This window comes from Herpailurus yagouaroundi, unplaced genomic scaffold (assembly GCF_014898765.1).
Source record: "Herpailurus yagouaroundi ecotype Mexico unplaced genomic scaffold, PumYag 186, whole genome shotgun sequence".
NCBI classification, from domain to species: Eukaryota; Metazoa; Chordata; class Mammalia; order Carnivora; family Felidae; genus Herpailurus; species Herpailurus yagouaroundi.
This window is the reverse complement of record NW_024412417.1, coordinates 18,029,647-18,057,071: the sequence shown is the minus strand read 5'-3', so window position 1 is coordinate 18,057,071 and position 27,425 is coordinate 18,029,647. Positions and strand designations below refer to the sequence as shown.

The 27,425-nt window shown below is 35.7% G+C and overlaps 1 protein-coding gene across 5 annotated transcripts in view; it reads left to right on the top strand.

Moving 5' to 3' along the window:
* ANGPT1 (angiopoietin 1) overlaps positions 1 to 27,425 on the top strand; it is a 245,140-nt gene that overhangs the window by 212,493 nt on the left and 5,222 nt on the right. For all 5 annotated transcript variants that reach the window (XM_040494250.1, XM_040494249.1, XM_040494251.1 and 2 more), the window contains exon 8: positions 17,916 to 18,046. In XM_040494250.1, the coding sequence (XP_040350184.1) occupies positions 17,916 to 18,046 (131 nt within the window). The remainder of the gene's footprint in view (positions 1 to 17,915; positions 18,047 to 27,425) is intronic.

Below are 27,425 nucleotides of genomic sequence, written 5' to 3'. Positions count from 1 at the left end.
TCCGACTTCAGCTCAGGTTATGATCTCACAGTTTGTGAGTTCGAGCCCCACGTCGAGCTCTGTGCTGACAGCTCAGAGCCTGGAACCTGCTTCAGATTCTGTGTCTCCCTCTCTCTCTGCCCCTCTCCTGCTCACGCTCTGCCTCTCTCTGTCTCTCAGTAATAAATAAACATTAAAAAAAATTTAACAGATTAATTGTGGGTGTGGCGAGATACTGTGGTGGTGATCTATTGGAAAGTGTTTTGGAATAGGAATCAGAAGATGTGGAAGCTATTAAATAGTGAAGTCTGGCTTCCATGTCCTTAAAACCAAGTTGGTTGTATCCGTGTTCAGAAAAACAGAGCTATGATAAGCACTGTGGAAATAAGAGGTTTGTTACACAGATTACACCTTGCACAACTGTGACGTGAACTGGGATAGTGAAGGTCTGAAAGGTGAAGGTCCCAGCATAGCAGTGGACCAGCTGGAGCTTGGAGGGAAATCCAAGAAAACAAGCATGTCCAGCCACCAGAGGAGGACCACAAAGGGGGAGATCTAAGGAACTATGTCACTTCAGGGTAGCTATGCTACCAATCAAGCATCCGTTGACAGGTCTGGGACTGTTGACAGCATGGGAAGGCAGTCTGGATGCAGAGTGGAAAAGGACAAGCTGGGAACTGACAGGCATCTCTTCCATATTGACTGATGGTCAGATTCAGGCCTCTGCTTCCTCCCACCTTCCAAATCTCACACCAAGTCCTCTTTTGGCGAACAAGGAGGGATATCCTGGGAAACATAGTTCCCAGATTAACCAAGTTGACAGTAGTTTAATCTAGCTATATAACGTGGGCAATTTACATGTTACTTTAATACCTCAATTCTGTCATCTTTAAGTGGGAATAATGCCCTCTCTCCTCTCATCCTCACCATTTGTTATGGAGATCCAAGCAAAAAGAGTATGCAAACATACTTTGTATTGGACAAATTTAAATGCCATGCAACTATAAAAAAATTTACATATTTTTTTTTCAATTTGCATCACACCCAAGAAATTTATTACTGGTTTTGATAAGAAAATTAATTATATTCTGTATTGAAATCCATATTCCACTGTCCCAGAAATGTTTTACTGATTGGGATTTTGTCTGTTTGTTAATTTGGCTTCAAGACCCAGTCCAGGTTCACTCATTTCATCTGTGATCTCTTCAGTCAACTTTTACTTAGAATATTCTACCACATACCTACCATAAATATTTTTAAAAAATCTCAGTCAGTGTTCCTCATAAATGTCTCTTTCTGGATTCACCTTATTATTTCTTCCTGATGAGATTCAAATTAAATATTTTTGGTGAGAATGCTGTATAAACAATATTATGTACTTCCCATTTTATCACATCCAAAGGTACAAAGAGTTAATTTGTCCCATTATTGGTTTGGCTAAGTTTAATTCACTTAAGGTTTTGTTTTCATTTTTGCAGTGGAATATGTAATCTCTTAAAGAAAATTCTTACAAAATATAATGTATAAAACCCATAAAGCTTATCCATTTTGGTTAAAGTGTGGGGACCTACTACAATATCCTTTTGGCCCTTTCATTGCTAGTACCTCAGATGTTTGTAAAGCATAGTTTAAAAAGTGTTGTATTATATTATTATAGCTAAAAAAGTAAAGATTTACCAATTGGAGAAAATTTAGTTGTGCTACTTTAATGTATACGAAGAAAAAGAAAATTACATGAAAAAATTTCAGCCTTGTTAGAAAGGCACAGTTTATTGAACATGTTTTATTACACAAGTGATTTTGCATGTTAATTTTTTTTCTACTTTTGGTTACACTTTGTTCCCTAAAGTTAATTCTTTTATCTTACCATGGTATTAACTGGATTATTAAATCCTTTATCACAGATAGTATAATGACAAGCTTAAAGGTAACCCCTCTTTGAACCAACAGAAAATCTCTATTAGTAAAGTATGAATGATAATGTTTAACCATTTACAATGTTCATCTTATAATAAGATTATAATATATAATCTTATAATTCATCTTACTATAATATTGATGCACAGTTTAAGAATATTCTCCATATTTTATTATCTCCATGTAATTTGTTGGGGATGAATGATACCTTCAGGGTGAAACTATTTATGTGTTAAAGCCTTGTTCTGAAGAGATTCCACATGAAGAGATGAATGGAATATTTGGGGAAAAAATTTGTCAAAAAAACCCTTAAAAATAATTTAGCCATTAAATATCTTTCTGCACAAAATTTACTTTTGGCCAACATCTTTATTGGGGAAGAGTTTGATGTAATGGATAAAGCCTTGTATTGGGAATTAAGAGCCATGAATTCTAGCCTTGGATCTATAGTTATTTTCTGAATGACCTTGGACAAGTTACTTCACTTTTCCAAGTCTCAGGTCCTCAGAAGTAAAATATAAGAAGGTAAGAATGAAATCTTTCCAATTCAAAAATCTTATTTTTTTTTATCATTAAAATACTCCCATGTCATGTATGTATTTCAAGGACAAATTAGTGTAGAGTGAAAAGAATTCTCTAGAGCCTCCCACATAAATTTAAGCCCTGAATTTTTGTAGGTATTGCAAAACTTGTTTTACTCTCTGTAGTGAAATGTTTTTCATTTCTCTGATCCTCTGGGCTATACAGTCCTGGCTAGAACCAGTAGCAGATGTGTTGAAATACCAAGAAGAAAGTTATTTTTTACAGCATTTCTGGACTGATCAAGGTAGAAAAAAAAAATAGGGAATCCTCTGGCTGTTTCTACCCTCTTGAATTTTTAGCCTAGATTGCAAATTCAAGGCTTTAAGTCATTTTATTTGTATTTCCAAATAATGTCTCCAATGTGGGAGTTATCTTACTATATTTAGACTACAATTTTTGTTATAGTTCCTTCCTGAAACAGAGAAAAAAAATGTTTTATTCAACAAAATTTGTATTTTATACTCTGACCGAGACAAAATATTCAAAAGGAGAAAGGAATGATCTTACAAAGTCACTTTGTACCTCTCCAGGTCTTCTAATGGTCAGGAAAATCCCTTGATTTTATTAAAGTAGATTAATGCCAGTTTCTAGAGTCCTGGATTTTTCTAAGCCAACAAAACAAATGTCCCAGTCCTGTTAGGTCTAAGATTCCCAGAGGATTCCTGCTCTAGAAAAACTAATGCTGGGATTCAGACAATTGCTATTCTAGAAACCTCTAGGTTGGTGAGAGTTGTTAGAAGCAGCTAGCTCTGCCTCAAGGAAATAGTCTAGAGAGATGTCCTGTGATCCCACTACTGGGAGTCCTCCTAGTGCTGTCCACTACTGAAAAGATGAAAGCTCTGTTTTCAAGGAATAAAATAATTGTTATGTTCTAGTATGTGCAATCCTAGGATAAAATATCCACAGGGATTTCAGCAGTCAGATATGTATGTGTGTTTACACATGTGCCTACACATGTGTGATGAGGATAGGGGAAGGAGCAGATAATAGACAAACAGGCAGTTACAATACCATGAACACAGTGAGTTCACCAATAAAGACAAGTATGGCATGAATAGGGGGATCTAACCAATTTGGGAAGCTGAGAAGACTTCCACAGGGTAGCCTAAGTTGACATACAAATGGCAAATAGGAATTAGCTAGAAAAATAGTCAAAATTGGAGATAGAAGAGGGAATAGCATATGTTAAGCCTCATAAATGAGACCCGGTATGTCTTGCTAGGCCTATGGTTAGATTGATGTAAATGGTCAGCTTTTGACTAAGTATGGAGTATAAGGGGACAGGAACAAAGCATAATGCTAAGAGCAAAGAGGATAGCCACACAACTCATAATATGGAAGAGATTTAGGACTGGCAGCTAGTGATAGCTTCTGAGGGCAGCTCATTTGAAATGGTCTTTCATATTTCAGTCAGTTTTTTTTTTTCACTCAGTGTTTTGATCAATTTCATTCAATAAATATGAACAACAACAATATGCAAGGCATTATGAGTGAAACAAAACCCACAGAACTCAACCCCTATTCTTTAAGAGCTTCAAAACTCTGTGGCTGACTTGATTTTCGTTATCCTTCAAGCCTCAGCTTGATCTGAAGAGTTATGCTTCCTACATTGGATAAGAACCCCTTTCTTCCTGCTGTCACTGTGCTCTGTGCATATCTTTATCAGACTCCTTATTACACTGGCTTGTAATTGACTAATATTTGGCTTTTCCCTAGATTGCCCCCTCTAGGAGTGCAGGGATCTCTCCACAAGGTTTGACATGTGACTGGAAAGGAAGCGCTGTCTAATAAATATATGAAAGACATATCACAAGGATTTTTGGTTGTTGTTCATTCAACAGACAGCTGGCTACTATTTGGCATTTATTGATCTAGATGCTGGAAATCAGAGATCAACAAGTCAAAATTCCTGCCCTCAGACGTTTATGGTTTAGAGTGACGGCATATGCCAATTTCTGTGTAAGACTTTCATAAAGTGCTATGTCCTTTAGGTTTTGGTTTGTTGCTTGGATGAGATTCATTTCCCTGATCTATTCAACTCTAGGCTCTTCTGTTTTGTTTTGTTTTGTTTTGTTTTGTTTTCTTTACCTGTAAATGATATGCAAGAATTTCTGTATTGCATGATGCCAAGCAAATGAAATACGATATTAACAAAATAGAAAGACAACGTACCTTGTTTTGTAGGCCAACTGATCTTGAAAAAGGATACTGTGTTGTTGACACTGATAGGTAGTTTTTTTGGCTACAAGAACTAGGTTCTCTGCCTACAATTTTGATAAATGCCACTAGGTGTCAGTAAACATTGATTTTATAGAATTCATCATGGATGAATAACTGAGAACTTAATGAAAATTACAAGATTTAGTTAATTATACTTTTTGAGTAGAAACTTCAAAATTGTGACAATGAAAGTATAAAATATTTATTACTCTGTAACTTATAATTTTTTCTCTCTAGATGATTTATTTCTTTTCTAAGAGTCTTTACCCATTTCAATCATAAACATCGTAAAAGCATTATAAATAATTATGCCAAGTATCAATAAATATCAACATTAAATGCATCAACTACAAATCTTGTTTAATAGTAGCATCATAACATTCAGCTTTAATATTAAATAAAGTATTCAGCTAAATATTTAAAATATCTGCAAAGTGCTTAGATATGTCTCTTGGTGCTAACAAACAAAGGCCAGTGTTTATGCTGATATGCTTATTCTCTATTGAAAGAATCAAAAGTACTATTTTATTACCTGGCTCAGTTAAAAGTTCAAATAAATAGCTGCATAAAGATTTATTCATATTTAGGCTTCAACTTCCTTTCCCTCACATACCTTCCTAATCAATTGTAGAGAGAACTTTCTAAGTCTGATCATTATATACAAATTTGAAGGTCACATCATTGTTATAAAAGAACTATTTCAATGAACTCTGCTTTAAAAATAATAGATGTGATTAAAGATCAAATGAATAGTTGGTACCTATTTATAATCTGATTCTTAAAGTACACCTTGTGTTCCTAGCAGAAGAATTACATCTGAATGGTGTATGTTTCTTTGACATCTTCTAATCCAGAAGATACTCTAATTATGAGAAGCATCAAGTCAATATTTCCTTTAAAAACAATAATTTTAAAGATGTAGTTGTCTCATATACATTATTATTCTGTTCATTTCTTAACTGAGTATAATTTTGCTTTAATCTATATAACTTCACTAAAACTACTCTCTTAAAAGTTACTATAATTATTTTGAAATCAGAGTCTGCATTCATTTATTTGTCGAGCCAGCTAGTCATCAAAAATTTATCATGTTGCTAATATTTCCCTGATACTATTTAGTTGTTTCCAAACTTGAGTGTGCATATAGTCAACTAGGGTGTTTGTTTAAAGTGTAGATTTCTGGGTTCCATATCCAGAGATTCTGATCTTGATATAAGGCCTAGATCTATCAGTGTTACCAACTCCACCCAGGTGATGTTGATGCAGAACTAAAACTTTAATGACTCTAAGAGGAGACACCATCCTTGCTGGTCTTGTGGTGCTGATAGTTTACAAGATAGAAGAAAACATGATATAGCTGGCTTCAAACAAAAGTTGCAGCTGCAGTATGTTGTATCATGTCTTTATTTTTTTAAATCAAAGTATCACGGACCTTTTTAAAAAAAATGATGGCACTATGGATCTTCTCCCCAGAATAACTGAAAAAACTGAATTTCGTTTATATTTCTGTGTGATTCAACTCCACACTCAAAGTCCAGGGGTAAGAACACTTGGAATTAGACTCTAGTTGGGCAATAAAGAAAAGTGGTCTATTCAGCTGGGGTTGAGGATGGATGAGATACATTGGAGGAGATTAAAGGGTACCAGGAAAGGCTTCACAGAGGAAATCCTTGGGGATTTGTGAAATATGAGTAGGTGTTCAAGGAGAAAGTATGGAGGATGATGGCAGAAGGAGAAAGGTCATAAGATTCCAGCCAAAGAGGCAACGTGGACAAAGACCCAGAGATGGGAGAGAGCCTGCACCAGTTAGAAAATAGCAAGTATCTCATATGTGGGAGTTCACTGTGCTACAGAAAACAGAAGGCCATGTTCCATGATAAGGAGTTTGGATACTATCTTATACTAATTTTGAAGAGAAATAAGCACACTGATGATTTTGGTCAACAGAAGAATCTGCTTATGCACACTGGAGCCTTATTTGTAGAACTTACAGCAACACATTATCCAAGTACAACAAGAGAAAGTATTTCCTCTTTGCAAAGAAACCTCAGACAATGCCTCTCAATGGCTTTCAGCATTCTACTCACCCTTTCCCCTCTGTCTTCCCCTAGGGGATGCTGGAAAGAAAGTTTCTTGCTGCTCTTTAAACAGACATTAAAATGAGAACAAACCTACCTCCCTTGAACTTGCTTATGCTGAAAAAATCACCAATTTCAATCACAAGTTTTACAAGGTCTTGACTTAATTTTGGGGGGAAAAAAGCAAAGCCATAAAAGATGGCCATAGTCTTTTGGGCACAAGAAGGGTGTCCAGTCAGTGATCCACTCATGGGGAGCTGACTCTGTCAGCCACACATGACCCCAGGGGAATTGAAGTATGTTTAAGGGACTGTTTGTATTTTTTAGAGAGGTCTTAGTGCCATATAATTCGTTTGGCGCTCATTTTTTTCTACATATTCTTAGAAAAGGGGAGGAATACTGGAAGAACTTTGCTGTATTTAGAACTAAAACTAGAGAATGAGTACAGTGTGTATTTATGAACTTTGGAAAGTATGGTTTCATGGTCACAGACTTCATGAAAATTATCTTTACATGTACAGAAGAGAGTGTACTCTCTCAGCACTATGAAGAGGCACAGAAATAACAGTGTGTGAGTTCTCTGTTTTCCTTACAGGAAGAATTTCTCCTGAGTTTTGAACACAGGCAACCTTCATGCCATTGAGAAACTTTGAAAACTGTATTTTACTGGACTTTGGAACCGGGATAGCTGGTAACAGTGTTTCCAGTGTGAAGACCTTGAGGAGATTTGGGTGGCTGATAAACTCATTTTTACAGAGTTCTACATTATATTAATATTTGCAAATCAAGGGAGAGACATTAAAATGTATGCTGTGAAAACAAATAGGTGGAAACTTACCATGCAATTTATGCATGTATAATGAAAACCAATCAGAAACAGAGAACAAATAAAACTGGAAATTTATCTTTCTCAATCAGAGCACAGATTCCCATGACCAACACTATCTCAAACATTTTTCACTTACACATCTTCCACTAAACATGATCAAAAATAAATAACAGCTACCTCAGGGCATCTGAGGCTTAAGAAGCAAATAAGATAACACACTCCTTCTTAGCATAATGGTTAGTTTGATATACAGCAATGCTGCCAATTACTCAATAATCCAATTCCATCTAAGAACAAATGACACCAATTCAGGAAGATTGAATATGATGAAGAAAGCTGTTGGGGAGGAAGGTTGACAATTACAGGATGAGTTGCTATGGGTGATCATTTTCAGGGATTTTTTTTCCCCAGTATCAATTATGAGTAAAGAAAGGGGAAAAAAATCACATGCTGGATTCAGCCAATAAAGCACCCTATTATGTCAAAAGAAACATAAGATTCTCAAAACGTTGAAATTTTAATTTATAAAGAATAAACATTTGAACTAAAGGATCATTATTCAGGCATCTGGGTTAAAAATAATATAGACCTGGGGTGCCGGGGTGGCTCAGTAGGTTAAGTGTCTGACTTCGGCTCAGGTCATGATCTCATGGTTTGTGAGTTCAACCCCACATTGGGCTCTGTGCTGACAGCTCGGAGCCTGGAGCCTGCTTCAGATTCTGTGTCTCCCTCTCTCTCTGCTCCTTCCCCACTCATGCTCTCTCTCTCTCTTTCTTTCTCTCTCTCTCAAAAATAAATAAACATTAAAAAAATATATAGACCTTAAACTAGGTAGTCAGCAAGTTTCTTGTCCTTTGTACTTAGTATTCTGCTTGCTCTATATAGAACGAGAATAATTTTCAAAGGAAATGGCACCTTATGAATTTGAGAAAATTTCATTTTTAATTTCTCCAGCTTACTACCTACATGCACGTCTTTAATTAGCTGCATCTCTATCTCGTTATTTTCATCACTCTCCATATGTTTATGTATATCTATCAATATCATATATATTTTAATTTAATTTAGATTTATTCATATAACTTATGTTTCCTGAGCTACTGTGTATTTTATGGTTATTGGTTAGGGAAGTTTGATTCCCTAAGTTGTAACAATCCTTTAAGGATTTTATATGTATCACCTCATTTAATCTTCAGGACAGTATTAAAAGAACATAATAATTTTTAGAGCCATTTTACAGACGAGGCAACTGAGGATCACAAAGATTAGCTAGGTTGCAAACCCAGAAAGTTAAGTTCCAAACTCTATTCTGTTATTCTAATTCTGGAGGCACACATGTACATGACATAATCTTACTCTTCAGAAGCGAATATTTTATTTATCCATTTGTGTGTGTGTGTGTGTGTGTGTGTGTGTGTGTGTGTGTGTGTGGAGTATGAGGAGAGAAAGGAAAGAAAGAAGAATTTTTACTAATGACTTTATTGTTATCCATTTTCTTCATTCATATTTTGTACCACACCACCTATAGCTGTTTGATCTTTATGTCTTTTTAAGCATCTTTAAATCTCTGTCATATTCTTCATTTTTGACGAGTCAAACTTCACATTATTAGGTCTTTAATCACCCTACTTGCACCCTCTTTTCTTTTGAAACTTCTTTTGAACTTTTCCTTCTACATATAGATTTATATCTATGAATGTAGATCATCGCCATGCAGCTGTCTGTTGTAGGATGTATTCACTTATATTTTCATACGTGGACTGATTTTTTTTAGATATTTTCCTATCATTGTCTCGCATACTCCTTGACAGGCTCTTACAAACAAATAATTATGTTCACTTATGGAGTAAGACAATATAGCTCCAACATTTGAAAAACAGTGTTGTACATAATGACACTGACTTAATAGAGCCTCCTCCAACAGAGATCACAGCCCTAGATCCAACACTGGAAAACAAACCTTCTGTCCTCTAACAAACAAGGTGAAGATTTTTTTTTAATTTTTAAGTTTATTTATCTATTTGTAGAGAGATAGAAATGAGAGAGAGAGAGAGAGAGAGAGAGAGAGAGAGAGAACAAGTGGGGCAGGGACAGAGAGAGGGAGAGAGAGAGAATCCCAAGCAGGCAGGCTGTGTGCTGTCAGTGCAGAGCCCAATGCAGGGCTCAAACCCATGAACCATGAAATCACAATCTGAGGCAAAATCAAGAGTCGGATGCCGACTAAGCCACCCAGGAAGCCTAAGGTAAAGCTTTTGAAACATTTCTAAATGAATATCTAGATTCCAGAGGGAATTATGCGATAGAGACACGTGTACAGATATAGGTACCTTTGTAAACTCAATGGTCTCATTTCTCATATGGACTCCCCAGTATTTATTTTAATGGGTTATTTCATGAGCTATTTCCTCAAATATCAACAGATACAAATGAATTACATCCTCATTATAGCAGTATCCCAATATAATTTCATCAGATTATTAAAGTCATTAATATTGGGCAAATTTCACATCAGAAAATAAATGCCCAGGGGGCTTGAATTGTAAAACATAATTAAATTATAGAGTTAAAATGTTATTACATGTAAGCCATATCTTGAATGGGTAAAACTTAAATTCTAAACAATTTTAACTTAGTTCATAATTGACTCAAATATTTATTGTATGCCTGTTGTGTTTATAGTATATGGAGTTTATAAAGATGGCTGGCTTATAATATGGTAAGGAAGAGAAAGCACACATGTAGATAATAATACTACAGTAGACAAAATGAGATGTGCCACAAGAGAAGCAATTTATCTATGGAATGACAAGTTAGAGGAGAAGGAATAGAGGAGGCACCCTCTGCAATATTTGTGCTTGTCTTGAAGATTGGCTCATTTTGGAATTGTGAAGATAGGGAGAAAGGTACCAAATCAGTAAAGCTCTCATCATTTAAAAGAACAAGATACACTAGACAATCCCGAACTAGAGAGAATAAAATGTTTATCTCAAAAATACTATTTTGAAAAAAAGATAGAATATATATATGTATATATACACATATATATGTGTGTGTATATATATATATATATACACACATATATACACACACATATATATATATACACATATATATATGTATATATATAATATAGGACTCAAGTCTCCCCTTGTGGTAAGATAAATTTATATTCTTTCCCGTATCTCAGGGTTTCCAGACTTAGTAATTTCCACTAGAACTTTGTATACTTAACAAAAGGGCATTTAAAACATAAAGAATTTCAGCTTCAGATACTAATATAATAAAAGGAATAAAATATATCTTAAATGTTTAGTATCCAAATAACTTCATTGTCTGTCTTTTCCCTTGATATTCCCAGCACATTCAAATGACTGATGAAAACCCTTTTCTTTCTTATCTTTTTTTTTTATGTTAAATTGTGCTATGGATTTCACAACCCCTATTTATTTATTTATTTATTTATTTATTTATTTATTTATTTATAAATGTTTATTTTGAGAGAGAGAGAGAGCTTGAGCAGGGAAGGGGCAGAGAAAGAGCAGAAGAGAGATTATCCCAAGCAGACTCCTTGCTGCCAGCGCAGAGCCCAGTGTGGGGCTTGAACCCAAAAACTGTGAGTTCATGACCTGAGCTGAAACCAAGAGTCAGACACTTACTGGACTGAGCCACCCAGGTGCCCGTCACAACCCCTTTACTGAAAATATCCTCTTCATCCCTCTCCAAAAGTCCATGTCCTCCATATCCTCCAAAGCTTATCTCTTCCACTAATTTTTTGAACATTTTAGCATCTTCTGAGTTTTTCTCTCACCCTTTTTCCAACAATACTAATTATTTGTATACTTCCCGACGATGTCTTCATAACACCAAACAAATGCTTAATCTTGCTAGAAGCCTAAAACAAAAGCTCTTTTCTCTATATATGTTTTGACAAGAGATACATTGTCTTTATTTTCAGCAGAAGATGCCACCTGTATCATTTACACTCCATCTAAAAGACTTGCTCTGCTAGTCTCTTTGCTAATGGTGCCCAGCTCTTTCGGTAAGGAAAGGAGGGAAGTTAGAGCTGAGACAGCCCTGGAGCAGGAGGAACTGGGAGAGAGCAATGTTGGGAAACTCAGTCAGATTGAGTCATTGTTACCAGGCTTTGAAAGAAAACCATGGAGGTCATTTTGCATTTTCTTCAAGTGATTGTGAGGAAGACAAACTAGTTCCATATGGTGGCAGGGCAAGAGCTCAGAGCAGAAGAGAAATCTGCTGCATGAGATCTGCTCAGCTTGTCAGTTCGAAAGACCTTAGAGTTCAGATATCTGAGAGTCTTTCTACTGTTTTAAAGAGCCAAGGCCAAACTTCAATTTGTCATACATACAACTCCCACTGCCTTGGGTAATGAAAGAGCCTCTTGACTTCCTGAATACCGTAAAGATGTAAAAATGGAAGAAGCATAGAAGTCTCTTAAGTAGATAAAATTAGTCAGAAACCAACTTCATGACATTGGGCTGCCTATTTTAAAGAAAAGAAAGTTATAGAATCATTTGTATGATCCATAACTATTTTGAAGTCTTTTATTTAATAATAGAACTTGCTATTGTCCTACATTTATTAAGAAATAGAATTTAGCCTTTCTGGTTATTTAAATTTCTATAAGTGAAAGAAAAGGGATAACTATGTGTTCATTGAGGATGACTAGAGAACCATCTCAGATGACTAGGGAGTAGTGACTAATTTCAACATGCACCTGTCTGTTTCATTTTTCCTTCAGATGCTTATTGAGGGCCGCCTGGGTGGCTCAGCTGGTTAAGCATCTGACTCTTGGTTTTGGCTCAGGTTGTGATCTCAAGGTGGTGAAATCAATCCCTGTGTCTGCTTGGGATTCTCTCTGATTCTCTCTTTCCTCTGTCTCTGCCCCTCCACAGTCATGCACATTCAATCTCTCTCTCCCTGTCTCCCTCTCAAAATAAATAAACATTAAAAAAGACGCTAATTGAAAACAATCATAATGCTGATATTCTGTACAGCCACTGACCAAATCATGCTAAGAAATGTGGGGGTTTTATCCTCATTAATTAGGAAAAATGGGTTTAAAAGGATGAATACCATCATTTTACTCAGTGGCTACCGTTTTAATCATATCTAATCATGTTCTTTGCAGTTTTTGTGTTATTTTAGGTGTTTTGTTTATTTTCATTTTGGGTTTTGGGGGGTTTTTTAGTGTTTTTTTTTCATCTTCCATATTTCTGTCCCTAAGCCAAATACTTTACTCTGGAATAATGTTTGGTTTTTATCTCCTAACACATCATCCTTCATGAAAACCACATCTACACTGGCTGAACATAAGAAATAAATGTCCAGGATTCCCATGGTGTTATTTTGGGGGAGTATTCTTTATAATGACTCACACTTCAATTTTCCTTTCACTACATTCGTATGCAAGGCCAACTTTGGCCCTTCTGTATATTGACTTCTCTTTTGTAAAGTGAAGTATCATTAACATAGAAGAGAAAGCCATGGTTAGTTAACTATACATAAAGACCTCAGAAATTAGACAGAACCACTGTGTAAAAGAACTACCTAAATATTCTGTTTGAACCTCAATTTAAATAAGTTTCCTTGTCTAATTAGAAAAAAATACTTGGTGTTGGTGAATGGCCAGCTCTTAGTTTGCCTGTATCAGATAACTAGCTAGGAGTGTTGGCTTTGGGTCAATAATTGCTGTTTTGTACTAGCTAAATAGTTGCTAAGAAAGATTGAGCCGCTTAACTGTTCAGATGACCTACCCTTGACTACACAGTTGCTCCCAGAATCCTTGTGGGATTCCACAGAAGCATAGTTGTCCTCATTTGTAAATTTCTTACAATAGTGGTGAGAAACATATTTTTATGAAACACCATCCCTGTTTCTCAGTGCAAGAAAATGACTCTCCATGGTGCTTCTTCCCTAGAACATTCCCCTGTGACATGCTAAGGATATAGACTCAGACACAGTGAATACTACTATATATAAATTGCAGGTTTAACTCGGTCTTGTACAGTGAAAATCCTCTAAACGTTGATCTTTTCACTTTTATTTCTTTTTCATTGAGATATAATTGACATATAACATCATATTAGGTTCAGGTGTATAACACAGTGATTTAATATATGCATATAATGCACAATGGGCCTTCTAGGAATGGGGTCAACACATGGAAATGTGCACAGAAATGAGAATATGTTGATTTGAGGGGTAAAGTAATTGATAAGGCTGGTCAGGAAATGGTCAGGAAATAAGTGATGATATGTTTGGGGTTAGGTGGCATGGGAAAAAATAGAGGATGGCAAGATCTTCCAAGTCTTTGTAAACCACAATAAGGCATTTGGACCTTATCTTTCATGTGTTGGGAGAACAACTGAGGGATTTTAACCAGAGTAGAAGAATAATGAGATGCAGGTTTTTGAATGAGCCTTACAGAGCATGGATTGTAGATTGTAGAAAGGGGAAGGAGCAAGATTCAAGGCAGTGAGACCAATTGTAAAACTTTTCTAATACAGAAGAACTGCCAGGACTAGAAGACTAACCTGTTGATGTTGATTAAAAGGATCTGCAAAAATATTTCTTTTTACTTACAGACTCTAACATATAGCAATAATGTAGTTTGTAGAGGCAAAGGTCAGGAAAAGGCATCGTTGATGTTTATTCTACCCTTTATATGCTTGCATACATATTTAGAGATATATGAAGGTGTCCTTAAACTTGTAACAACTGATGGTATAGTCATACAATAGCTCCAAATGAAGGTGGAGAAGGATATGTAATAGCATGAAAAAATGGTTATAAAATTATGTGTGGAAAGCATGGTATAAAGAAATATGTAGAGTACAGTTTGTATTTATACATGAAAAGAAACTATTTTGGAAGGTGCAAAACTAATGTAAGTGATTACTTCTAGACAGGTAGTTGAGGCAGGCCTGTGGGCAACAACTTTATGTGCATTGTTCAAAATTTTTATAATAATATGATCAGATATTACATATATATTTTAAAATAAATATTTTCAATTTGGAAGGGGAAAACAAGGAAAAGACTAAATGCACATAAACCATAATGTCAAGAGTAGTTATATTCAGAGATGAGATTTGTGTTACTTTCTATTTTCTTCTTTTTGCTTTTCTCTACTTCCTAAATTTATAATTGGGCATTCCTATTGCCATGGTAACACAAAGAAACCATTGTAAACTATGAGGCTTAAACTGCAACTCTCTTGTGAAAGGATAAAAGTATAAGCTATATCCAGCACATAGCAGTCACTTACTTAATATCAATAGAACATTGGTGCTCAAGTTACCTGCAAATGATAGTGTAGAAAATTATCATGTTCTGGAATCTCTAGCCCCATCAGTGAGCTTAGAGCTACTAACAGGATACTGGTATTGACTTACCTTTTGAAAAAAGAAGGAAAGTCATCACTAATCATAGAGAAGCCAAGAATCAGAGTTGGAATTTAGCATGGCTCATCCAAGAGCACCTATGGGCAAAACTTACCCAGTCCCAGTGGAGCAGGAGATTTTAGGCCTGCAGTTGCAGCCACATAATTTTGGAATCATTCATCTTCTTCCCCCAACTGATTCTGTGTTCACTAAACAAGCAACTTTCCAATTATAATTTGGCTTTCTGTGTGAAACTCTAAGAAAAACGTGAGCCTGGATTCCACAATGTCCCCATTTTGAGTGTAAGTGGCGAGCTAACAAGAGTCTCTCTTAGCTTTGAGAGTGCGTGGCTATCTCTGAAAGGCTGAGAAAGTGATCAAATCTGGAAGGTTGTGAATTCACACGGGTAACTTGTCCCAGGCTCCAACTGGTGACCTCTCAACCTTACTTTCCCCTGATGAAACCCGCCTCCAAGTGGGCTGTCTACAACCTGAAATGTAAATCCACATTTAAAAAATTCTACAATTCTTGGGGTGCCTGGGTGGCTCAGTAGGTTAAGCATCTGGCTTCTGCTCGGGTTGGGATCTCATGGTTCGTCAATTCAAGCCCCGTGTTGGGCTCTGTGCTGATAGCTCAGAGCCTGGAGCCTGCTTCAGATTCTGTCTCTCCCTCTCTCTCTGCCCTTCCCCTGCTTACACTCTGTCTCCCTCTCTCTCTACTCAAAAATAAATTAAGAAAAAAAATCTACAATTTTTGTCACCAGTGATTTTTAGCTGGCCCCTCAGAGTTTTAACATACAGGCTTATATATGAAAATTTACCTTTAGAAGCTTCCCCCAACCTACTATTAACTATAGGTTCTATTAATCATTGAAAACAACAAAATTTGAGTAGGGCTTAATTGTATATTTTGCTCTGACTCAAATCTGCAGAATATCTGTAAAATGTTTTCACACAACTATATAACATTACTGTTATTTTCTAAAATTGATATCAACCTTGCAAAATAATAAGTGGACCTTTACATATACTTAGGTGCAAACCCAAGTCAAATATAGGTATCAAAGAATGAAAATCCAAATATTAATTGATCTGTATTATTTTTTAAATATTTATTTTGAGAGAGAGAGAAAACGTGAGTGGGGGAAGGGCAGAGAGAAAGAAGGAGAGAGAGAATCCCAAACCCGTTCTGTGATGTCAGCAGGGAGCCTGATGTGGGATCGATTTCACAAACCATGAGAGCATGACCTGAGCCGAAATCAAGAGTCAGATGCTTAACTGACTAAGCCACCCAGGTGCCCCTCATATTATTTCTGTTTAATAATAATGTAACATTTGTTCAGAGCTGGCCTAAGTCCCAGTAGTGTCTCCCTCATACAGAGATATTAACTATATTGTGAGTGGATAAGATTTATAAATAAGACTCAGGTACAGAAGTGGTAATACATGTGGATATGAAAAGAATATTCCTAGATGATTTTGATGAATGAGAACTGAGGAACCATGTTAGGTAGAGTTGGAAAGAAGGTAGAGGGTCAACTAGAGAAGACCTTGTATATCAAATTGACAACCTGACAACCTGAGTGTAGCTATTCTGAGCCCCGAGGAACCACTGAAGGACCTGAGCAAGTGTGCATTTGTTCCAATTGCCCAGATGGATATAAAACAATATATATAGGGTCAGTAGGAAATGACCAGACATCAGAGAACTAATTACATTAGGCATCAACTGTGATTTATCCACTAGTTTTTGAATTATAGACTAGTATTCTTTAGTCTGCAAAGAGTAATATCAGATACTAATTGAGAACATAAATTCCCAGTCCTAGTTAAAAGGCCTTTTTCACAAATAACCAGATGATTTTTTATATGTACAACTGTTGCAGAGCCTCGGATGTACGTTAATTTAAATTTTATATAAGAAATGTTTCTAGAGAGTAAGGTAGGTTAGGTTCTTTGAAGAATGCCATATTTGAGGTTAAACAGTTGGCATTTTGAACTTAATTTTAGGGATACTCCTAGAATATAAGCCCCTTAATGGCATGGCCCTTTGGTATATCTTAAGTGCTTAGAATAATTCCTGGTATGTAATATGTGCTCAGCAAACATTTCTTCAGGGAATTATAATGATTAAGAACTTGGATTTTAAAGTCAAACATAGCCAGATTCCAGCTTATTTATCTTCTCTAAATCTTGGAATGCAAAAGTGGTATATTGATGCTTAGATCACAGATTTAATATAAAAGTAAATTAAAGAATAAATGGAAAGCATTTAGCAGATTGTTTGGCACAGAGCAAGTCCTCAATCAATGACAATTATTATTAGTATTGCTGTTAAGAATAATGTGTACACATCATCACTGCTTAACATTAACATAGTTGTATGCTGTAATGGCACTCTACAAAGCATTTTTTTCTTTGGAGATTAATACTTGTAGTAAAATCAACCCATTTTCCTTTTGTGGATCCTGTACTATCAGAACCATATGAGTTTGAGTATGCATTGTGAAAAAACACCAAACACACAAGCCATAGAGAATTTTGCTGCCATTTGGAGTCTTCCTTTTCTTTCTTTCTTTCTTTCTTTCTTTCTTTCTTTCTTTCTTTCTTTCTTTCTTTCTTTCTCCTTCCCCTTTCTCCCCCCTCCTCTATTTTTCTTTCTTCCTTTCTCTTTATTCTCTTTCTTTCTTTCTCTCTCTCTCTCTCCCTCCCTCCCTCCCTCTCTCTCTCCCTCCCTCCCTCCCTCTCTCCCTCCCTCCCTCCTAGATTGGGTCTTGCAGTAGTTTGTTAAAAGGGCTGAGTGCAAAGAAGGGAGGAAATAATGAAAAAGGCAAACATTCAACAAACTGGTCTTATGGGTTCTGTAATTCTGTTGAATAGCTTATCTTTTTCCTTTTTTTAACTTCAGGTTGTATTTAAAGGGTCACACTGGGACAGCAGGAAAACAGAGCAGCCTGATCTTACATGGTGCTGATTTCAGCACTAAAGATGCAGATAATGACAACTGTATGTGCAAATGTGCCCTCATGCTAACAGGAGGTAAGTCCTATGGGGCCATTCTCTAAGTTATGTTTCATTGGTTTGAGGCTTGAAGTTTCTTATCTATGAGAAAGGACTGTGATCTTCTGGTCAGGAAACTTAAGAGCAAGTCCCTAGAGATCATTTTGTTTTGCCCACTAATTTACCATGTGTTCTCGTGCAAGACATTGCTAGCATATTTATAAGTTTGCCTCCTCCCCCATTGTCTGTAAAGGGGGCATGCTAAGCTTGGTTCTGAAAAATTTCTTTAGCTTCTTAAAGTGCCAGTTATTCTACCTTCTAAATAATCATAATGATACCCATAGTGGAATGGGTAACAATTTGGGAATTCAGTATACACGGGAAAGCCAACAAAAAACAAAGAAACAAAAAAACCACCTTCTTACAAAGTATTTTGCAACTATGTAGTACAGTTTATTGACCATTCTATTGAAATGGAATAAGAAGAATAAAGAAGTGTACTGAGATCTAAAGTTATAAAATTCAGACCAGCAACACTAGGGCTTTTCAATGTATGGTATTGACTTCTGCAAGACATTTGAGCTGGTCTAACAGATACCATTAAATAATACTATATCACCGAGTAAGAAAGATAAATCCTTTTTTAACCTTCTCATTGTCTTTGAGTCTTCTGATTGTGTCAAAAGAGAAATTCTCAGTTTGGTGCTAGTGTATCTATAATACTTCTTGAACACTTACTCGATAATCATTCAATAATCTTTAGAGCAAAGAAGGAGAAAACCCTTAGGCCTCAGGCTCAGGGCCTTGGTTAGACAATGGAACCTACCTAGAAGTGAATAAAGTGGTCTTGTTTTAATTGTATTGGGTTTTATATCTCCCTTTTATTGTAGCAAGTGGTACTGTTTTCTTCTTTAAAAGAATTATATAATCTTTGCATTTTTAAAGTATTCACAATATTTGATCTATAACAAATTATTGATTTAAAGAAAAAATTAAATATTAATAAAAATTATAAATGGATGATGGCAAAAATCTGTGAAGTTGATTCATGACTGGCTGAAGTTTGAGAAACATGTGACTGAAACCCAATGGCAAGCAAGGTAGCTCAAGTCAAGCTATAGGTTCTGGCAAGGAAGGAGTTGGCACCCAGCAAAACTGTAAAGGAAAACTTTTTTCCAGTGCTTCTCTTCTCACAGTTTTTTTGTTCTTTCTCTCTCTGAATGGAATAGCAGTCACTCCAACCCTCAGCTTTCCTGGTTCTCTTTCTGTGTTAATCTACAACAAACCATGTTTTCATTGACAGTAAGGAAAAAAAAAAGCCTCGAAATCCATTATTATATATTAGTATATGTTATTGCATAGGTTGTACTCCCTTAGTTGAATGCCAAACCAGCTGTGTGAGATAAGCAGGGAGACAAACTCTATCTCCACTTTATTTGGAAAATAAAAGCAAGTTAATACTTACCATTTTTTATTTAACACCCAGCACAGTAGATGTGGCACACAGGAACTCAATTAAAAGTATGGTACATGAATAAATGAACATTCTGTAACCCTTGAAATCATGTTCAAATTTTGAAGCCAGTGAAATGGATCATTAGGTTGACACTTTGTCATCAGTTAACAGAGCATGGAAGAATAGGGAGGGGTGGTTTTACAGAAATCTTTCCACCTTCATCCATCCCCACGTCCTCCATTATTACCACCACCAAATCACATCCCATTGACCCCCCTCCACCACACTTACATTAACATCATTTCAACATGGGACCAACTCTAGTATTATCAAAGCCAACCTGTTACGATTCTTCTTCTATCATATCCTCCTCCTTAAACTTTAAAATGCTCTTCTGGCATCATATGCAACCTCATCAAATAGGTAAAAGTCCTCTATATGTAACTTTATGACCCCCTCCCCAAAACAGTTGTTAAAATTTAGATTGGTACCCACAGGTTAGGTTTTAAACTGTTTTCCTGAAAGAAAAAAAAATTTTCATTACTTCCCTGATCCCATAAATGGAATTGTCAACAACTTTATACAGAGACAAAAGGACTTTGATTGTCTAGTTTGCTGTTCATTTTAATATTGAAATGTGCTTCATTTTCTCCATGTCTATTTTTACAGATAGCTTTTCTTACCAAATAAATGCAATGCCTGAAAGAACAACAGTAAAATATTTCAAATGTTGCCTTAGAAGAGCATTCCAATGTGTTCATATTTCTGTCATAATAATGAGAAATATAGAGCTAAGCAAAGAGGAAAATGCACCTCTTGGTTGTTGGTGAGAAAATTTCATTGCTCAGATTTATGATTTTATTTCTGCTTCAAATGATTGAACTTTGTCATGTTCTTTCATCCATAATCATTCCTGGACCTGCTTCTTACTCACCAATAAACACATATGTTGGGGAGAGAAAATTTCCACTTATTGCTTGGGCTGGAATAGTCTAACTAAATGTGTTTTTGTAATAAACGCCATTACCCTATCAAATATCCTTTTGAAAGAATCCAGGCCTTGCAAACCTATTCACTCTGCAAAGCTAAAATGTGGAATTTAGATGGCTAAGAACTGGAGAGCATAAGGATGAATGTCAATGACAGTCCAGGTAACTTGAGTATTGCCTGGAACTTTAGGTCCTACTTAGCTACTCCCCACTACCAGTATTTATTCTGTCATAGTTTCCCTTAGAACCATTTTCTTCATCTAATGGTTTTTCCTTTCTTTTTTAATTTGTATTTGAACTTGCTGCCTATTTTAAATAGTTTCCTTTAAGCAATAAGATTTTATAGTCTTTGAAGCTAATAATTCATAGTTTTCTGTCACCATCAATTAAAGTTTTATTTCATCTTGTTTATTTACAAAATTTTTCCTTTGTTTCTTCTGAAAGAAATTAAGGGTAGAGTAAGATTTATCGCCCACTAACTGTCCTAAATAGTTTTGTGCAAGTACATGCAGGGATTTGGGTTGGCGAATATTGGTATCGTTGCCACCTTTATATGACAGAGATTGAACAACGAGAGATGAGCTTAATTGAAAGCAGAAGGTATTTCAGTTAGGCATAAAGTAGAACATTTTGATCTTTCTTTATTCTTTCCCAATATCCTAACTTCTTAACTTTCTTCTATCAATTTAACATATTTTTAACAAGTAACTATTACAGATCAACTACTCTTAGAGAAATGAGCCAGACAGAATAGAACTTGAATCTATTGAGGGAGACCATCAACAAAAGAGTAAGCAATAAATAACAATTTCAAACCATAACCAGTTTCAGAGGCAAAATATAACGTGATGGAGTTGTTGGAGAAAGGGGAAGTAACTTTAGATGCAGTGTCCAGGGATCAAATGCTGCCAGGGAGGATTGTTCATTTCTAGTGGTGGACATCTTCAAGAAGAGAATATAAAGCTATTTTATCTAAAAGAGCTTACTTATGCATGTTCCTGCAGTTGAGGGTCTAGACAAGAAAGTCTCTACTTTCTTCTGGTTCTGTGATTCTATTATTCCATGTACTCACTGTGGCTGATGTAAGGAAAACCATGTGATATTATTTTTCAGTGCATGGGTTGTGATTCGTAGTATAGTGTAGAGTGGAAAGGAGGTGTAATGGGCTGAGAAAGTACATTTACATCAATAGAAATAGATACCACAATGCTTTATACCTCCTTTCCCAGAAGTATATGTACTTGTTTCTACCTTACCAGAAAGCCAGCAATTTTTCCATCCAATGTAAATGTTGAAAATTTTTCATGTTTTGTTACAGATTTCTTCTGGGACCAGAATATATATTTCAAGGTCAAAATTGCCCCATACAGTTACTTCTGTGCAACTGCCCTTTTAATTAATAGTTAAATAAAGGTGATTTATCAGCCCAGATTTATAAGCCAGAAATGTCTTTGTTCTATGATGGAACTGACCTTAGGAAAATTTGTAAGTTTTCTCCTTAGGTTTCCTCCTATATGTAGGATATTGTGAAAAATCCATATACTTCAGTATTGGGAGGGACTAAGTTAAGAGATGATTGTAGGCAATATTTTCAGTCCTGTAGGACAGTTCGTTTTGTGCCTTCCTGAGCCCAAAGAAAGGAATCAGTTTCTTTTAAACTTAACAGTTTTATCTACTATTTAACATTAAGAAAATGAAAATGTAATCTCATTCAATGCATGCTTTTGTTTTATAGGGATTTATTGTATATGAAAACAAATATGTAAAAATCTTCTGACTCCAGAGTTCTGAAAAGGAACAACTTAGATTGTCACATTCAAAGCGAATATTACATTTCAAGAAAACGGGGTCTTTAGTACTAAATTAGCATTCTTCAAATAGTCTTTCTAAAAGACTATTAGAAGCTACAATTACTAAAGGTTGCTGACAAAACAAAACATGGTATTGTTTTACATTCTGTTCCTTACCTTACTTTTCTTTCAACACAGTTTCCACATTTAGTGTATAATATAAAAACTATGTAAAAATGTGACCTAACCTTCTACAGAAAGAATCTGTTGTGGTAGAAACTCTGATCTCTTTTCCCACGCATAAACTATGTCAGACGACAGACAAGACTTTGCTAAAGCTAACAAAGGATATTTCTCAGTTCAGCCCTTAAAAGACAGGATAAAGCCATACACATAAATTTCTTAGTACACCCTACAACTTCCCAGATGCTAACAGCAGAGTTGATAAATGCTTGCAGAAAGAGTTGATATTGCCTGCTATATAATCTTGAAGACAAAGAAAATGAAAGAAATTAGCAGCTTCTCCAACTGGCAAATGACGCTGAGTGACAAGATCTTTGGGAAAATATAATCATCTTAGAGTTTTTAATAATCCAGGAAGGATGTGCTAAGCATTGCCAGATAACTGGCATTCCCTAGGTTTTAAGGCAAAAATGTTGAGGGAAAAGATCCATATGGATAATTTAAGGTTGACCACAGAAATCTACATTGCATTACTTTATTTCAAAGCAATTTCTCATTTGTACATATCCAGTACACAAAATGTTCCACAAAATGTGTGTTGCAGAGACCCTGTGCTGTCTACTACTATATACTGAGTGCCTAGCACAGTGCCTGGCACATAGTATGTGCTCAATAAATATCGGTCGAGTGAATGAATACTTTATCACAGGCTCTGAAAGGGCATTACAAAGTCACAAATGATCCCAGTGAGAAGGCATAAAAGTAAATCAGTGTGAGTCTGAATGTGACTATTGCTTGAACTGAGGTTTAAAATACATAAGTATACATATGTATTTGCAGGCACACACATGAAACAATTTGATGAATAGAAGATATGAGAATTGGGACTAAATTTTAAGAATAACTAAACCCCAGAAGACTAAGCTCGAGAACTGGAAAAATGTGTTAGATTCCTGTCTTCCAAGTAAATATGAACATTTCTAAGTACAAATTTATATTCCTATTTTCTGAAGGAAATTTTTGCTTATTGGGAAAAGAAAAGCAGAGAATATCAGAAAATGTCTTTCAAATGGTAAATTTGGAAAAAAAATAAGTGAACCAGAACTGATAGTCTCATAGTACAAGTCTGCCACCGAAAGTTAATAATTGACAATGCATGAGAAATCATCAAATGCTTACTTTTGTGTTATTTTACTCTCATTATAATATAGCAAATATTACTGCACTCATATGAACAGGCATTTTTGCATTATCTTAAGTGGTTTATATTTAATAACTTACATGACACTTCTAAAAACCCTTTGAAATCAGCACCACAGTAATGCTTTTGGCAAGAAGTGAGATACAGAAACATTAGATAATTTACCAAAGGTCACAGAATTAGCACTAGAGGTAAGATTTGAACACAACCTCCAGATAAGCCATCACTTTATCTGCTCCTTCTCCGGCCTCTGTTAAAATGAGTGGCATTCAAAGGCAACAGGTATCTCTCTATTTTACTGTTTGCAGCACATTAGCAGGGATTTCCTCATTTAAACCTTAAAAGTGAAATGAAGTGCAAGGGAGGGAAGAGACAGTAAGAGAATACCTAAAGGTTTTCAGTGAATTCAAGATCACTGGCCAGGATCAACAACTTTTCATCTTTGGAACAAAAAGAAGAGAAAGGGAAAAAAAAGCCAAGTCCTTGGCCTGAGAGGGATATAGTATGAGGTGACAGAGAAAACACAGACATCTAGGAAAGGTCCTCTGCCTCCCGCATGCTACTCCTTGAGGCTACCTATGGATAAGGCCAAGTTTGTGCACGTGAACTCAGTAAGTGATTTTCATAATGAAAAATGGCACCATCAGTTTTGTGCAGCCTCATTCTTAGTTAGCAAGAGAGGAACTCTTACGTTCTGTGCAAGTTCTTTTGTGCATTGCTGACTAGAATGTATGCATTGAAAATGAATGAAAGAAATCCATAAGAACAGATATATCTTTACAGTTTGTTGTACTTTTTACCTTAGAAAGGAAGTGTTGAGAGACATTTTGTTTAGGATCAGAAGAATTTGAGAGTTAGGTTTCCTGATTTTCAAATAAATTTGAACTTCCTGAGTACAAAGTTTAGAATCAAATTCCTACTTTCTGGGCAACGTTTTATTTATTGGTGATAAAATGTGAGTTTTCTGCTTCAAAGATAAAAGACTGGAATGATTTTTAAAGGCTGGAGAGCCAGGCATAGTTAGGACAAAGCTAAATTTTAATGAGTTAAGTGTAAATGAATTAGAAACATGCATCTCAGATTTCTTATTAAAATATACATGAGGTTACAGGTTATAAAGAAAAATGCTTGGCAACGTACAACCCAGCAGTTGCCAATCTTAAAACATTTGAGACATTTTATCAGTTGTCCCAACAGCAGATGGACACTGCTGGTTTCTTCTGTCCTTTGCTTGCATCACTGCGTTCTTTAAAGCTTAAAGTGTCTTTCCTAGATTAACTTCTTTAGCATATTGCACATTTGTTATTCCTAGGCACACAGAGTTAATATTTCCCCAAGATTGTAAAGCACATATAATATTATTCAGCTACTTGGTATCTTATCAGAGAGGAACTGCAAACCCAGGCATACTCTCTATATGTTCACAAAGAACACCTTCATTCCATGCAAATTTACATAGGTACTGGTTACCCAGGAGCACACAGGATTATCTATGAATGCCAAGGAGTACATATGAGTAACAAGGACTCCACTATACTTTTGCCTGTTTTCTATAATCATGCTTTAAAACCTTGTCTTTTCAGGATTTATGTTTAAAAGAGCTGGCCATGTTCAATTTTTTCAAAGAAAAGTAGAAAGAAATTCCTTTGTTGTTTTACTGCATGTGTCAGAGGAAATGGAATACTTACTTGCACACAAATAACTATTTTTGTTTCCTTGTAGTTCAGAATATCTTATAAAGGACACTGCAACAAAAATTGTCATGAGAAATAATCACCCTTTCTTTTTGTGTCGTGCCATCTTAATTCATCATCTTTATTATCATCAACTGCTCTGTGATGGTCCATTATGTGCATGGCCCACTGGTCTTAAGATAAAGCGTCAAATACATTAAGGTCTTTGGTTTCAACATGATGTCAAAAGAAATCACTGAAAACAATTGTTCAAATCATGTTAGTTACTTAAATGCCATTGTTTTTACAATGCAAACTTTGCACAACTTACTCATTTGGGTCCAAATTATTGCATATTTCTCTAAGAGACCCTACCAAGCAAATAAGGAGATATGTTGGCACTGATGACCTGGTCTTTATTATTAAATCATTAGGGTGCCTGCCCCACAAGATGTAAACCTTTGTGTTCCTACCCTAAACCTTCCATCTTCCTTTCCACATAACTTACACTAAGCACTTATTTAGGATTCTACAGGACCGAATAGTCAATGTGTCATCTTATTTGGGCCATACGACTATGCTGGGAAAATGGTTGGCCAGACATTATAAACCACATTTTATGAATGAGGAACTAAGTGACCATGACCTTGGAACCATCTCCTTACTGCTAGGCATCAGTGTCTTTATTACAGTACTTGCCACATCAACTCAGGTTGTTTGAAGGATGAAATAAGAGAATGCATATAAATACTATAGCATAGTCCCTAATGTATATTAACTATTTTATAAATATCAAATATCATTATTATTATTACTGCTTAGTATCTCTTGGTTATTAACTGGTGCCATCAGCATCAAAGTCTGGATCTTCTAATTTCTTGTCTGGTACACTATAGGCTTTCCATTGCCCACAAGAAAATTTCTGAAAATAAAATAAAAACCTCTGTGTTCTCTCTCCTGTTTATTTTGCTAGCCTTTTGTTGTCTAACCCCTTACCCACTGGCAGTCCAGTCAAGCCAGGCTGCTGACAGACACTCTCTCCTACTCTCTCAGGGTACACACTGTGTTCAGAATTTCTTTCTGTTCAGTGAATTCACATTCATTCTCAGGACACAGCTCAGGTGGTAAATAAGTCAACTTTGTGGACCCACTGACAGGACGTTCTGCCTCTGTATCCGTAGATTTCCTTCTTCTCTGTTTAACAACCCTCACCTCATTGTTAAGCAGTTTATTGTCTCTCCCATGAACAAAACTGTGCAGTCTTTGAAGACAGGATTTCTGTTTTATTCAACCCTGACCTCTATATCTTTCTGTTGGTTAATATTTGTTGACTTCATTCTAAAATCATTTTTTTCCCCTTCATCATTCTGCCACATATGCTCAGGATGACTTTGGCAGATCATAGTTACAGAATGAAGGTTCTCAATAATATTTGATTAAACATTCAGCCTGATAGATCTGGTTCCCTTGGTTAAATATTGGTTCCTATTTCGAGAGAATGTTTTGCTTATTCATCTGATGATGGACAAGTAGACTGGATAAACTCTAAAGTTTTCCATGAACGTTGTTCAACTTTCCACCAAGACTGCCTGTTTCTTTACCTTTATTTCCTGAGAGTTTCCCCCGTGTTCACTATGTTCCAGTGAACAAGCTACACTGATGTTCTTTTAGTTTCTAAACATGTCAAGCTCTCTTTCTTCCTCAGAACATTGGCATGTGCTATACTCAGCTTAAAAGAGTCTTTCCACATCTTCACATGGCTGCCTCCCTCTCATCCTTCAGATCTCATTAAATACCAGCTTGTTCTGTGAATGTGAAAAGTCAAGTAGGTCTCCTTTTATTCTCCTTCATAGCTCCTTGATTCTTTTCTTTCTTCTTCTTTTTTTAAATCATGAAGTATCGTAAGTATTTTACTTATTCGCTTGCTTTTTGTCTGTTCCTCACATGAGAAGTAAGTTCCATGAAGGGAGGGACCACTTCTGTCTTATTGAGTATTGTGTTAACAACAGTCACAATAATTACATATTGAAGGAATAAATAAAGAATGAATGAACACAGTAGGCATGGATGTTATATATTGTGGTGTCTATCAAATATAACTTTTTTTTTTTTTTTTTTTTTTTTTT